The sequence below is a fragment of the Podarcis pityusensis genome (genome assembly GCF_964106645.2).
Source record: "Podarcis pityusensis genome assembly, chromosome: 9".
NCBI classification, from domain to species: domain Eukaryota; kingdom Metazoa; phylum Chordata; class Lepidosauria; order Squamata; family Lacertidae; genus Podarcis; species Podarcis pityusensis.
In genome coordinates, this window is record NC_138034.1 from 70,498,192 (window position 1) to 70,514,206 (window position 16,015).

The 16,015-nt window shown below is 44.6% G+C and overlaps 1 protein-coding gene across 6 annotated transcripts in view; it reads right to left on the reverse strand.

Annotated features, from left to right (window-relative positions):
• CTNNA2 (catenin alpha 2) overlaps window positions 1-16,015 on the reverse strand; it is a 528,364-nt gene that overhangs the window by 135,354 nt on the left and 376,995 nt on the right. For all 6 annotated transcript variants that reach the window (XM_081020737.1, XM_081020736.1, XM_081020739.1 and 3 more), the window contains one exon: window positions 14,755-14,835. In XM_081020737.1, coding sequence (XP_080876863.1) covers window positions 14,755-14,835 — 81 coding nt within the window. The remainder of the gene's footprint in view (window positions 1-14,754; window positions 14,836-16,015) is intronic.

Below are 16,015 nucleotides of genomic sequence, written 5' to 3' on the forward strand. Positions count from 1 at the left end.
GACCAGCAGATGCTATCACCAGTTCCATAAAGAAGTGGGCAGTATACAAAACACCATGCTGTGTTCGTAGTGGCTAAGGGTATAACCTGGGAAGTCCTTACTTGTTTTAATAATTTTACAAACCCCTTCCCTTGACTCTATCAGCCCCTGATGGCATTGTTGTAACCTGCCCTGGGACCTCACAGTGTAGGCAAGAAATCTCACGGAAATACATAATCAGATTGTGCGGCAGCCGCTGACTCTTGAGGGGGGTGTAAGCAAGCAGCTATTTGCACAGCCTGAGCCCCACCTCTCTCCTCCCCCCATTTGTAATATGAGGATAATCAATATTGACCTGCCTTGCAAGAGCTTTGAAAGGATTACTCAGCTGATGTATGACAGAAAACCCTTGAAATCCCTTATATAAATGCTAAATATTATTACCACGTCTACTATTAAGTACAAATGACATGCAATACTGATTCAAGTCAGGTGTATTCCAATTCATTATTCAGCTTCCCCTGCGGAAAACATTTGCTGGAGTTTGCCTGCAGCAGTCATGGTGGCGGATGGGCAGAAACACTCTGCATTACATAAACTTGAGCAACCAACTTTAGTATTTTTTTCCAGGTGTCCAAGTGACCAGGAAGGTGCTCAGGATTTCCCCAAACACTGTATCACATTATACAACAACATAACATATCCATACTTTTAACCTAAAGCAATTAATGGCATATCACGAGGGCAGGTTTCTGTGTCCTGTTTAGGCAGTGGGGAGCTGGCGGGGAAATCTTCTCTTTCTCCCTCTGCCCCATTCTGGGCTACTTTGTCATCAGAAATACAGGAAGCTGTCTTATACTGAATCAGACCACTGGTCCATCTAGCTCGCTCCATGGCGGACCTTAGGACCTCAAATTTCAGCTGAGCCCTGTGTGACACCAAAGTTTGGCACCCATTGCCTCTCATGTTCCATTCTAAATCATAGTTGTGGCACCCTCTGCAGCACCCCTAAGGCTCCACACCCAGTGCAACCGAACCTGTTATAAAGTGATTTTGCACATTGGCCGCAATACACAAGATGAGGTGCACTGGGAATTTTATATAGTAGGATTTACAGTTGCAAGAACATAGAAAGCTGCACGTGTGGTAACTCTCATCCCTACCTGGAGATGCCAGAGACTGAACCTGGCGTCTTCAACATGAAAATCAGGTGCTCCGTCACTGAGCTGCAGCCCTTACCAGCCCCACTTCTAACTGCATTCAGAAGTTAAACTGACCTTCAGAATGCCACTTTATATTGTTCTATAATGATTTTACCCTGCACAGATGCACACAAACAGTACATTTCTAAGCACAATTCAAAGTGTTGGTGCTGACCTTGAAAGCCCTAAACGGCCTCAGTCTTGTATAGCTGAAGGATCATCTCCACCCCCATCGTTCAGCCTGGACACTGAGGTCCTCCTCCGAGGGCCTTCTGGTGGTTCCCTCCCTGTGAGAAGTGAGGTTTCAGGGAACCAGGCACAGGGCCTTCTTGGTGGTGGTGCCCGCCCTGTGGAACTCCCTCGCATCAGATGTCAAGGAAATAAACAACTATCTGACTTTTAGAAGACATCTGAAGGCAGCCCTGTTTAGGGAAGTTTTTAATGTTTGATTCTATTTTTAAAATTTTGTTGGGAGCCACCCAGAGTGGCTGGGGAAATGCAGCCAGATGGGTGAGGTATGTATGTATAAATAAATTATTATTATTATTATTATTATTATTATTATTATTATTATTATGACATGCAGATTACCTGTTTGCTGCTTACTGTCACGAAGGGAATTAAATTGTCAATTTCTGTTATGGAGAGTTAATAACATAATAGAAGGCTTATGGCTCTCACTGATTGTCATATTCCATCAAGTGCCCAGGGCTGCAGAGATCACCACTGACAAAAGTCTGCCAAACCATTTTTTGCAACTGCTACAAACAGCTTTGCTTTCAGTGTTTACCCGTTTAGTGTGCGGTGTCTCGAGAACCCACTGACGACCCTATGACTTGTGTTGGCTATTGTGTGGGCGCAATCAAATATTGATTGGCACAAACAGAAGCAAGCCTTTCCGCTGCAACTTAATCACATCTGGAGACAGAAACCGTACCTTCAAGTCAAAGGCTATATTGCTGGAAGGTGCAGGGGAGATCTGGGAATTGTGCTCATAAAATAACACAAATATTTATTTATTTATTTTTTGCAGAGGAACTAAAAAAGAAAGCTGTGGATCATGAAGAGGCACAAAACGGACATGCCATAAGTCAAGTCCACTCCTTACTGACAGAATGAGGTGGGTAATACTGATAGGCAAATTAGGAAGATCCCAGATTCAGTGGGACATTTGCAAGCATTTCAAGGATAGCTAAAGAAATTTGATTAATAGGAATAATTTCCTCTTGACTTACAGTAAAATATTATTTTATAGATTTATACATTGTCTTATAATCAGTCCAAGATGCCACTGACTCATCACATTGAACATCCTGTTCCCAAAGTGGCCAACTAGATATCTGTGGGAAACCCACCAGTAGGACCCAGGCGCAATAGCTCTTTCCCCTCCTGCATTTTCCAGCAATCATATACTATGCCAGCATATGCAATCTAGCTCAATAATGTTTTCACTGACTGGTTGTGTCTGCAGGGAGGGCATTCCTAGCCCTACCTGGAGATGCCAGGACTTGAACCTGGGACCTTCTGAATGCAAATGCTCTGCCACTGTGTTACAGACCTTCCCTAAAATTGGTTGAAACTCATAAAAAAGCCCTGGTGTTGGTGCGGTCACACTATTACACCAGGATTTCTTTTGTGCTGCAATTTAATCAATGCAAAGGTGGATTTTAATTGAAACACAGCACAAAAGGGACATATAGATCACTGGCTCCACCCCCAACATTGACCAAGACCCTCCAAGTGTCCCTATTTTCCAGGGATGTCCCTGATTTAGAGAAGCCATCCTGGTTTCTGTCTAATCCCACAATGTCCCACTTTTACTTAGGATGCCCCCATTTTCATTGGATAAATGTTGGAGGGTATGGAGTTATCTGATCCCCAAGGCGTCTGAAGGCAATCTGGTATAGGGAAGTGTTTTTTTAAATGTTTAAAGTTTTATTATGCTTTTATATATGTTGGAAGCAGCACAGAGTAGCTGGGGCAACCCAGTCAGATGTGTGAGGTATAAATAGTAAAATTATCATGATGCAATGGGACGTCCCTATTTTTATCGGAGAAATGTTGGAGGGTATGCAAGAAGTGGGACTTTGAGCCAAAGCACATATTGGGCTGCTAGAAGTTAACCATCAAGGAAATGGTGGGTTCCCACAATTATCCATCGGGAAGGGCTAAGGCTCAGTGGTAGGGCAGCCTCTTTGCATGCAGAAGGTCCCAGTTTCAATCCCTAGCATCTCCAGCTAGGGCTGGTGAAGTCTCCTGCCTGACACCCTGGAGAGTCACTGCCAGTCAGCGTAGGCAATACCAAGCTACATGGACCAATAGTCTGAGTCAGTGTCAGGGCGGCTTTCTATGTTCCTAAGGTTAAATGCAAGGGACGCAGGTGGCGCGGTGGTCTAAACCACTGAGCCTAGGGCTTGCTGATCAGAAGGTAGGTGGTTCAAATCCCTGTGATGGGGTGAGTTCCCGTTGCTCGGTCCCTCGCTCCTGCCAACCTAGGAGTTTGAAAGCACGTCAAAGCGCAAGTAGATAAATAGGTACCGCTCCCGCGGGAAGGTAAATGGCAAACAGCGTTTCCGTGCACTGCTCTAGTTTCACCAGAAGCGGCTTAGTCATGCTGGCCACATGACCTGGAAGCTCTCTGCGGACAAACGCCAGCTCCCTTGGCCAGTAAAGCCAGATGAGCGCCGCAACCCCAGAGTTGTTCGCGACTGGACTTAACAGTCAGGGGTCCCTTTACCTTTACCTTTAAGGTTAAATGCAGGGCCAGATTTAGGTTTGATGACGCCCTAAGCTACTGAAGGTAATGGGACCCTTTATATGTCCAGCTATCTTTTGTCAACAACAAATTGTCACTGTTTTTTCTTGTGTTGAATATATGCTATATGGTAATGTAGGGACCTAATAGGTATCTAAAGCCATTTGCACAACAAAATATGTATTTTATCAAAGTAATTGATATAGAAATGAGCAAACCAGTGATATTTTAGAGAGCAGGCTAGCAGGTGGGGCCCATTACTTACATCATAGGAGCCTACACAACACAAAACAAAACACTGTTGCTGTATGTAGGATTTATTTTATTTGTTTTTTATATTATATTTTGGAAATGTACATCCCATATTTTCCCCCTTTACATTTTTTGGCGGGCCCCACTTGGGACCCTAAGCTATAGCTTGTTTAGCTTATACGTAAATCCAGCACTGGTTAAATGCCGGGAGCATTGGTTGCAATGTCCATTACTGATAGACTCCTTCAGATAACCTAATTCCAATTGTTTCGGAATTTGGAATTTCATGGTTTTGTGACCGACAAATTAACTCACAATGGAGGGGTGGGGAGATAATATAGCTGCCTGAATCCTACCTGAAATGATTTAGGGTTTCTACACAAGCAGGGCTTCTTGGTCGGAACTTCATTTTTGTGCTTGTTCCTCTTGCTACACAGGCAGCTGGTTTCCAAACATGTACGCTTCTTCAAAAATGACTAATCTATAACAAATTATTTTAAGGAGAGTAGCTGGGCATATTGGCACAAAGAACTGGGGTTACAGAACTTTCCATGTTTAAGTGGCACACACAGATTTCATTCTTGAAACCACCCCCTGCCCCGGCCACCACTCTTCAGCAGAGTCCACAAGCTGAGTACTGCTATAACTGTCACCACAAAATGATGCAACACGGCCAGGGATCCAGCACCAAACAGCTCTGGGTGTGCTTTATGGCTGATGCAGCCCCATAAAAAGATATTGAAACTAAGGGAATTTATTAAATATTTACTAATTGCTCCAAATGGCGGCTGGCGCCTGCAGTTAGCCAAGCTAAGCATTAGCGTTAATCAAGGTATTGACTGTGGTAAGCGCTGGGAAGGTTAAGGGAGCACCGTACATCAAAAGGTTCCAAAAAACACTTGCCAGCCCCTAGGAGACAAGCGGGAAATTTCCACTTTCACAGTCTCACTTTTTTATTCCATGGGAACGAACGTTTCTCACTATGAGAACTGACTGATGTATTTGGGGAGAGGAAATAGCTTCAGTGGCAGAGCACTTGAACCTTCCCTATACTGATAGAATGGACAATTGTGTGTGTTGAGGTGGACTGAGGTCCTCCTCCGAGGGTCTTTTGGTGGTTCACTCCTTGTGAGATGTGAGGTTACAGGGATCCAGGCAGAGGGCCTTCTCAATAGTGGTGCCCCCCATGTGGAATGCCTTCCCATCAGATGTCAAGGAAATAAACAACTATCTGACTTTTATAAGACATCTGAAGGCAGCCCTGTTCAAGGAAGTTTTGAATGGCTGATGTTCTACCGTGTTTAAAATATTTTGTTGGGTGGCGAGGGGAACCAAGTCAGATGGCATATAAATAATGAAATCATCCTCATCATATTTGTTGGCCCTACTCCCCGACACCACCCAACCTTCACACATTCTAAATCCCTGCCTATGGATGTGCAGCCCAACAGGCATAGGCTTGGTGCCCTCAGTTTTTGCAGGACACAGACCCTGGCAGCCACAACAAATGTTCTAAAGATGAGGGAGCCACAGAACCTTCTCATCTCGCTTTTCCCCTTGTAGGCAGATTAGACCCAGAAGAATGAGCGGTGGTGACAATGGCAAGGAGGTACACCCACTGGAATATTTCTGGTGGGGGGAGAATACACTGAAAGAGGGGGCAAATTAATTTCTGCACACCCACTGCCCCAAAATTGAGAAAAAATAGTGTTTGTACATTTTATCAATGTCAGGAAGTTTCATTAAAAGGAAACAAAATCCTGAGAACCAGAAGAAAAAAATAATCATCTGGTGAGAGGGGTGAACCTTTACCAAACTTTTCTGTGGATGTCCATGGATTTAGCTCGCATGCTAGGGATACTCACAAAGGCTCTTGTACAGATGGACCTTAGGAGTGGACAGGGCTAGCAGGCATGATTTTGGCCCTAGATCCCCATGTGGACACTACCATTTACTGTAGAATGCCCATGTAGTATCTGAAGAAGTGTGCATGCACACGGAAGCTTATACCAAGGCCAAACTTAGTTGGTCTCTAAGGTGCTACTGGGCAATGTTTAAAATTTATTTATTTATTTATTTCAACTGTGTCAGACCAACACAGCTACCTACCTGAATCTAGAATCATGCAGTACATTGGCACACATGCAAGAGACCCTTGGAATCTCCAAACAAATGACTTGGGCTTTGCTAAACTGAAATTTCAGCTTTTGAAGGGGAAAGTGTCAGTTTCAGGGAGCGCGAAATTTACCCATTTATTTTATTGTGGGGAATCAGCTTTCACTTCAAACAATGGATCTTTCATCCTGCTGCCATCAGCATGGCATTGTCGGGCATGTGACACGCCTGCTCCCTAGTCAGGATAAACTGCTGACTCCCAGAGACCCGTGGCCTTGCTCCTCCTCCTCCTCCTCCTCCTCCTTGTTGCTGCTGACGGCAGAAGGTAAGAAGAGGGAGCAGGGGCTTCTGTTTGCCTTGCTTTCTCCTTCTGGCAGAAGAAGCCCAGAGGATGAGGGTTAGTGACTGGGCAGGATTGGCAGTAGCAAGGAGGTAGAACAACTCAGACAAGGGTCCCCCACTGATTCCATCTTGGCCAAGCTCATCCTCCACAAAATTGATTCTGGCTGCTTCTAGCAATGGATCCCACAGTGCTCTGAGTGGTTTAAGCCAATGATCTTCAACTGGTGTGTTGGTACTTGCTTCTGGGCCATGGCCTGATGTAAGATGGGCCACAACAGCAGCACTACTTCCATACAAATATATGGCTGAGTAAAGAAGTGGGTTGCAGGAGGAGTTAGCAGCCAGCAGCTGTTCTATTCAGCTGATTCCAGCCTCTGGGAGCTCATGAGCAGAACTTGTGAGCAGAGGCATTTGCGAGCTTGCTTTGATGGGAAGACCCAGAGTTCTGTCTCAAGGTGTACATAGGAACAAGAGACATGGCCTGTGGTGGAGAAACAAACTAACTAACAACCCTTCGTGAAAGCCATCCATGGTTAATGCTCAAGGAAGTGGCATATAGTCTTCCATAACATGGGAACATATGGCTTCAGTAAACATTATGTGTAGAGTAAATGAATCTGAACCCTATAATTAGGTAGCAAGGAAATTACGGCAGACCTGGCAAAATAAATCAGCAACATTAACACACTCTCCATTTGCTCTGAAGTGATTTAGAGTGCCATAAAACACACACACAGACACCATGTCACAGTGATAAACATCTCAGGAAAGACATTCGGTTGGGCGAGGGGGTAGCAGAATGAGTAATTTGAAGGGAAAGCAAGGAACCAACCAAACCACCATTCTCCATGGTGCTGAAATCTGGAGCCCCTCCACACAGCGAGAATCAGCCATGTTTTATAGTTTTATAGTTTGTTTTATGCGCATAATGGTCTCAAGCTCCATCTGGAACATCCACCTCCCTACCCCCTACCCCCTACCCCCCAATGTAATCTATGTAGGCAGACTTGTTGTGCAGCAATAACCAAATGGTTGTTTGCAATATTAATTTTAAAATAATGGGGGCTGAACACCCACTCTAGTGCTGGCTTTGCACAGGAGGGTAGCACAGTGGCAACAACAATTAAACAACAACAACCTCAAAGCAACATATACAAATCAAAGTTCCAGCAATGACCAGGTAAAGTTTAAACCTTAAATATAGACAGCCCCTAAACTTAGCGTTGTATGAATTCATCACCACTCATTACATCATGTCACAGATAATGTCCAATAAATAGCACTAATGTCAACTGCAAACCTATATTCCGCCTGTCCATTAAAATAAGCTAACTGAAGAGGAAGGGGTAGTCACATTTCCCCAGCTACAAAATATAACACAACCAGTGCTGGGAAACTGTGGGACTTCCACAAACTCAGGGGAAGACATTGGGACTCTGCTAACCTACACATCTATGATGCAATGATTTGTAGAATATGCTCCTCCCATTGCTGCTGCTTCAATAAAGAAGGAAGAGGCATGTTTGAAACAACTGCCCCTGCCCAGATCACAGACCTGCAACAGGGCCTTCTCGGTGGCAGCTCCTCATGTGTGGAAATCTTTTCCTGGTGAATTTCATCCATCTCCCTCATTATAAATATTCAGGAGGGCTTTGAAACTTTCCCAGACATTTGATGGCTGGAAGGTGCTGCTCTTGGCAACCTTGCAACTATTAACTGAGAGGGTATGTGTTTGTTTTTAGAATATTTTAAATTAATTCCATATTTTGCTGTGCATTCTCTGCCTCACATGAACATTGTAATATCATTTCCAGGACACTGTGGGAAAGTATTTTAAAAGGGACCCCTTCCTGCAGTCATGCAAATGTTCACCAAGTCCTACCTCTTGGACTTTTAAGACTTGGCATGGAGGGATTTCAGAGATGAGCAAAGACTGGTACAATTTCCATCCGTGCTTTGGGGCTCAAAGCTGTGCTGGATATTGATTCCATGCAGCTTCACTCTCAAAAGTGCCAGAACACTGAGATGAAGCTACATGACCAATCATACGCAGCATATTTTCTTGGAGGACAACAGATCTCTCATCTCTTGGCACACCATGCAGCCTTAGGAAGAGATGGCCACAATGGCTAATGTGTTCATGTGCAAGATGAGTGCAGCTCAATATCGCAATAACTCAACATCCCCATCCACAAAACAAATCATCCCTAGGAATAAGCTCAGCACAATCTAAATTTAAAATTCAGTTTTGTATATTTTTTTAGTGTGTGTGTATGTGTACACAACCCCAAAGCATGCTTCTAATGAGGCTGAAATTGGGTCAGGGTCTTAACAAAAACACACCAAGGAAATGAAATAGACTGAATAATGATCTCAACCAGGATGCCAGCACAGTGGGAAGGGGGAGAAAATAACAACAATGTCTCACCAGTGCCAGACATATTGTACACAGAATGTGGAAAGAGTCACACTACTGCCTTTTTCCATGGAAGGTGTATTCTCTTAAGTAGAGACATTCTGCAATGGCAAAAAGCAGTTTCTGCCAGTGGAATGTTCTCTTATTAAGCTGTATCATTATCTGAAGAACAGTGCATATCCCAGGTGAAAACATTCCTGCAGAGCAAGGGATTGGACTAGATGACCCTTGGGGTCCCTTCCAACTCTACAATTTCAAATTATTTTTTAGGTGGGAATAGGGAAAATTAAATAGACAGCCCACCTTTGCACTAGATACTTTGATATCAGGTTTTGCATTAATGTACGTCAAAGGGCCCAGATTGCATAGGTGTCCTACAAGTGTCTCCGAATGGAAGTATTGTTGAATCTGGCAGGAACCAAAGTCAGCTGGAGAGCCTCTCTCTACACTGCTGCTCCTTCTCCATCACCACACAGATCCTTCATGAATGCAGCATCAGAGAGAAAGAAGGTAGCAGGTCCTTCCTACCCTTCCAGCATTGTAACGGCTCCATCATTGGTGCAGAAAATAGCCTAAGTAGCAGTCTTTTAGTTAGTACCTGAAAGAACCAACAGCTGCTACAACCTTACCCTGTAGAGCATTTTAAGTCTCATGTTTGAAGCAGGCGATAGATCAGGGGAGGGGAAACCCTGTTCAGGTCAATGGCCACATTCCCTTCTGAAGGCCACAGGTCAGGGGTGGACAGGAGCAAATGCAACCATTGTAAAATTGTCTTTGAACAGTAAACTACTTTTGACTTATTGCTTGCACACATGCACATGCCCTCCACCCAGACCAGCCAATGGCAGTATCAGTGCTCAAGGACACATTCCTGCCAGGCAAAATCACTCGAGAAAGGATGATAAGAGGAGAAGAGGTATTGCTGGAGAGGGGATATGGCTTGGGAGAGTACCTGGGGCCACTGAGAGAAGCCTAGAGGGCTGCATTTGTCACCATGCTCTCAGGTTTTAGAAAAAGTTAACATTTGGGTACAGTACTTTGTGATAGAATTATCAGAGGGTACTTTCTGAAAGATTATGAACAAATGTCCCTATTCTTTTCAGGCAACGCTACCCAGGAAGAAGAGGCATTTGCTGCCATATGTGTTTACACTGTCAGATGAAAAAAACAGATATTGACAATACAGCCCCAAGTCCTCATTACTGTATGTGTTTCTGATCCTTGACTTCGGCACTGAAGCTGCTAAACAGAACAGAGATCCCATCTTTCTGATGGCAATTTGCTGCTTGTTTAATAATATCTCTTTGTGAGGAGCAGGATAACAAATAATTAATTTCTTAAAGGTCACTGGGGAGATTGGCAGATGGAAAAATAGCTTGCTGTTACTGCTTCCATAAAACCAGATTTCAAGGACAGAGACCTTGTTGACTCCAATAACAAATCTTTGTTATGTAGAGATAAATCCAATAAGCATGATTCTGCAGCTGCACAATGACTGGGGTGCCACCCAATGCCTCCCATTGTATCAAAATGTTAGCTCTAAATGCTTGATGTAGGTAGAGTCTCAGATGATCATTTGCTTGTAGAAGGGGGTAGGGAACTGGATCTGGCTGGAACCTTACATCCCCCAACCCCACAGGCAAGTGGATTGGGCCCTCCATCTGTCAACCACAGGGGGCTTCCTCTCAGCGCAAGTTGTCCTGCACTGTGCTCCTGTGCCATCAGCGCAAATCAGGTGTTGCATCATCATCAGGGGAACTTATCTCAGCACTCTTCAGTTCATAGCCACTGAGAAGAAAGTCCACTGTCAGTGTCAATCACCTGTTTAACTTCAAAGGGGGTCCCCACTCAGGTGACTGGCACTGACAGTGGTTCTTCCAATGAGTTCACTTTCGATGCCGCTCAGCTGATGAACATGGACTCTTTGGAGTCTGCTTGCAGCTGATCCCAGACACATATTTATGTGCCCTACACCTGAAGTTACGGGTGGGCAGGTGGGTGCAGTTTGGACTCTCCCTAACCTGGACTCTCCCTGGGCACATGGTCCAGAGGTTCCCCACTGCTAGCATACAGCATAATGAATTTGTGGTTCTTATATAGCTAAATTCCCAAAGAAATGGGATGGTGAATTCTATAGTACAACATACACTGAATTTAATGCTGTGAATTAAATTCCTAAACCAGGGACGTCCAACAGGTCTATCACGAACTACTGATTGATTGCTGGGCGTTCTTAGTCAATCCTGGTTGATTGCATGATCCTGCTCCCCCCCAAAGCTCAGCAACATAGAATTGTAGAGTTGGAAGAGACCCTGATGGTCATCTAACCCCCTACAATGCAGGACTATGCAGGTAGCCTGTATGGGGACTGAACCCGCAACCTTGGCATTATCAGCACCACGCTCTAACCAACTGAGCTAACTCCAGGGACTGAGCACAGAGGCAGCACTCACTGGAAAGAATGTGAATTACTGTTAGTTGGGAAATCCAACTACTGTTTATTGACAATGATAGGAACGTCACAGCAAACTGTGCTTAATAGATATGTGAGCTCCACTGCCCGTTATCCCCCCTTATTCCTATGTATGTGTTTTTAAAAAGCAGGATCAGATCTCCAATAAACAGTGGGAAATTAGTATCATGGAGAGCTCCTAATGGTACTTGAATGTTCCTTCAACAGCCAGCCTAAAATGGGGGTTTGACTTCCTTCAGGTAACCCTTAAAGGAGACCCTGCTTGCTTCAATACAGGGGTGGCAGTATGTGGGCCCCAGGCCTCTCTATATGGCCTTTGGGACCCCCAGACCCCCTATCCTGAGGCCAGACCCTTCATTGAGTACATTTTATTGCCTGCAAAGGTCCCTTGGATTCTTATAATGACTCTTGCTAGCCTGGATGGAATATGTGAGTAGAAGCTAGTCTACTATACAAAAGCAAAATTCATATTTATTGCTTTGCTTCCTTTCCCCTCTGGCCCAACCCACCACCAGCATGTGGCCCCTGGAAGGTTGCTTAGAAGGGAACGTGGCCCCCAGGCTGAAAACAACATATCCACCCTTACTTAAGCAGCCTTTGACTGTAGCAACTTGTGGCTGCTGCAATGTGGCAGAAGCGGAGATGGAACACAAGGATGGTAGCAGTGTCTTCTCAGGATGAAGGGCAGCTGACCTCATTGTCCTTTCTGGCGCTGCAGATCTGGCTTTCTGAAGGTACTTTGCCCAGCTAAGACAACGAATGGGAATAAAGCCTAAAAAGCTAGAGAAGAAGAGGACCAGTTGCCCAGTCAGCTCAGAAATCATCCAAAATGGGGTGAGGTTGTAATGGCTGGAGGCAAAAGTTGGAACACGTGGGATGCTGGGGTAGTGACAGTCAGGCAACCAGCAGGCAGTGAGATGTATACGAAACGATGCTGGGCCTTGGCGGGCTTGCAGTCTCCCTCAGTCTGCCCTCCTCACTCAACGCAATGCCACTGCAGAAGTAGAGTCTCTGAGGAACCATGTGCTCTCTGCTGTTGTAGGACAACTTGTAGCATTAAGAAATTATCAACTTAGTGATTTCCTTTTGTTTCTACTCCCCCTCTCCCCCAGAAGATATAAAACATTAAAGAACCCAAAATAACCGGCAGGAGGGAATCACCCTGCTGCTGTGAATGTGTCTGTCTGCCCTAGCCTGCAATGAAAGAGGCTTGTTTTGTTCTGTCTGACAAGCTTCTCTGCAGGAGAAGAGCAAAGAGTCCTGCCAGTTGGCACAACTTCCGTTCAGACTTCAAACTCCCCATCTTTTCCATGCAGCAGAAGGAGAGGCAGCCAGAGCTGTGTGCTGCTGCCTCTGACATGACTGCTCGCTCCTAAGCACTTTGTTCGCAGCCGGGTTTTGTTCCTTGCTTTTCTGGTTGAGTGATGTTTGAAAGGGATGCATGGAGGTGTATATGTTTAGCATAACCAAGGAAGAATGTTAAGTGAGAACAGCCCAGTGTTTACTCCTCTCAAACTGGAAAGAGTATTAGATAGCTGCATGACAAATTGCAGATAAACTTTGCCAGGGATCTTGAATGCAGAAGCTTTTTGAGCTAATCCGGCACCTTGAACCAATCACCATCACATCTCCTAGCAAGATCACACATTTGGGCCGCAAGCAGTTCCGCCAAATCAAGCCAGGTGCCTTAATACTGAAAAACAGCACCTAGCAGCAACACTGCTACTAGCTCCCCTGCATTTATGTCGTTGGAATATAATTTAATACCTGCTGTTGGCTCAGCTATGAAACTCTCTACAAGAGCAAAATGGGTAGCATTAGCTAAAGCAGAGATGAGTCCCCTTTTCACCACAAGGGCCACATTCCATTCTGGGAAATCTTCCAAGGGCCACATGACAGTGATGGGTGGGGTCAGAGGGAAAAGGGGTCAGAGCAACAAATGCAAATTTGGCCTTTGTATAGTAAACTAGTTTCTACACAAATTGACACACACCTTTTTATCCTTTATCCAGGCAGGCAAAGGGCATTATTAGAATTTGAGGCCACATTCTAGCCAGGCAAAACCACTCAAGGAGGGTTTGAACCAGGGCCAATGATGGATATGGCCTGAGAAGCAGGGGGGGTATCTGGGGAGAGAATATGTTGTGGGAAAAGTCTTGAGGGTCCAATAGAAAGTCTTGGGGGCAGAATTTGGCCCCTAGACCTGAGGGTTCTCCCTCCTGAACTAAAGAGAGCAGGCAAGAGGCCGTGATGCATGAGGGTTTTTCAAGCAATGGGCTGGTCTGCCGGTTCCTATCACTTGTGTTCAACTTCAGCTGCTACCCCCGGTCTTTTGAAATGGCAATGTTACAGGATATACATTTTAAAAATAAAATTAATGGGGGAAGGGGAGGATGGCCCAGAATATATCCAGCCTAGCTCTAGGTTCCCTAAAGTTTAGATCTGTTAACATTACAGCTAATCTGATGCTGTTACTCTGTTAAAAGGGTGATCCTCCCTTCTCTAGTTCACATCAGACTGCTTTGGAACAGAGATGTTTATTTTTCTAAAAAAGGAAAGAAAGAATGAAATTTGGATCAATGCAAATTTGAGCTAACTTTACCTCTCTGAGCCCAAGGCCCTGCCCCTCTCAATGGGGCTACCCAAACCTTTCCATTCTAAAAACAAACAAACCTACTTTCCTTAATCTTTGCTTACCTGGCTGGCAGAGCTAAGCCACCATAAGGAAGGGAATGAGGTCTCTTCTTTCCCTCTCTGGCACCCAGGCAAAAGACTCTGCTAGCCCCTGAGAAATGTAATTTCACCCAAGGATGACTGCAATGTCTCTGCTCTAAACAGCATTTTTACTTTTTCAGGTTCATATCACCATTGCTAATTTTATTTTATTGTTGTTGGCTGCTTGCATGGCTTTGTGATCCGCATCAAAAATTGATAAGCCGAAGGGGACAATAGTAATATTTTAAAAATAAAAATAAATGGGGGACGGGAATCAGATAATAGGCAAGAGACCTTTGCAAATCCATGCTTCTGCCAGACTCCTTAGCGCCTACTTTGGAAGCCTGCAGTTTCAGAAGCAAAGAGTCCACACTGAGACGTGCAAGAAGATGCTTGCCAAAATAGGACACATCTCTCTAGGTCTATTATTGGCTCAGCAGCTGGCTATCCAGCATGAAGCTTTCTTTAAATTAAATAATAAAAAAGCGCAGTGAACAAGAAGTACCTGTCTTCGTAGATCTCTTGTTTTCTTGGTCATCTTGTCAATTGCTATGTTAAGTGGGTCTCCTTTCTCCTTCCTTCCAGTCTGTTCAAAAGATAAAGTACAATTAAAAAATTAATTAGGTAAAACACAATGAAAAAAAAAATACATTAGGAACTTCAGCTTGCATAAAATATGTACAACATCACTCCCTTCCAGCTGCAGCCACTCCAGTATACACAAAAATATTTGATCACATGTGGGAGCCCACCTGGATCAGGCTAAAGATCCATCTAGTCTAGCCTCCTGCTCCCACAGTGGTCAACAAGATGCCCATTGGAAGTCTGCAGGCAGCATTCAAGTGAACCAGCACTCTCCCCAACTGCATTTCCCAGCTACACGTATTCAGACTAGTTTGATGGTGGAGGAAGAACATAGCCATCACAGCTAGGAGCCATCTCTGCCCTCCACCGAAGTGGAAATCTGTCTACCCAGGAGCACACAAATGCATCAGAATGAATGTGGTGTCCTAGATTGTAGGAAACACAGTCCAGGAATGGGAGTGTTCAGCTTTTTGAGTGGTTCTCATTAGTATCAGATATATGAACAAATGCCATGTATTTAGCAGCAAAAAAAAAATTGGGACTATAGAGGTGTGATCTGTTGGGGCACTTTATTCCAACACCTATCTTAGCTGCCTGCACTCCTTTGGGACAGCCCTTGATAAAATCAAGAGTGACCTTCCAACTGCAAAACCCAAAGGTCTCCAATGCATCCTCACTGGCATTTGATCAAACTCTGGCCATACTTTCTTGCCAGATCCTTCATTCTGTAGATGCACGTGACTCCACTGTCAGCTGGTTCTTCTACACATCAGATCATTTGTACACATATAACCCTTTTACTTTTCAGCTCCTTCATTTCACCTCTATTCTTCTCTCTCTCTCTCTTGCACTCTACATGGGTGACCTAATCAAATCCCCCATTTTTCTGATATCACCTACAGCAGATAGCACATCACCCAATCTCAGACCTTCCCACTTTCCATCCAACCACCAGCTACCTGGCTGATAAGTCTGCTTGGATGTCTTCTTGCTGTGCCTTGCATAGCCCCCATTTTGTTTCCCGGGAAAACATCCTGGCCTGTAGGATTGTGCCCTCCCTCTTTATACTGCTTGCTTCTGTCTCATCGCCAATCGGGAGTTATTTCCTATATTAAGTTTTTCAACTCCAATATTAAGGGGATAACTGCTGAGTGCAGCAGATTACTTTAAAACAAATCATA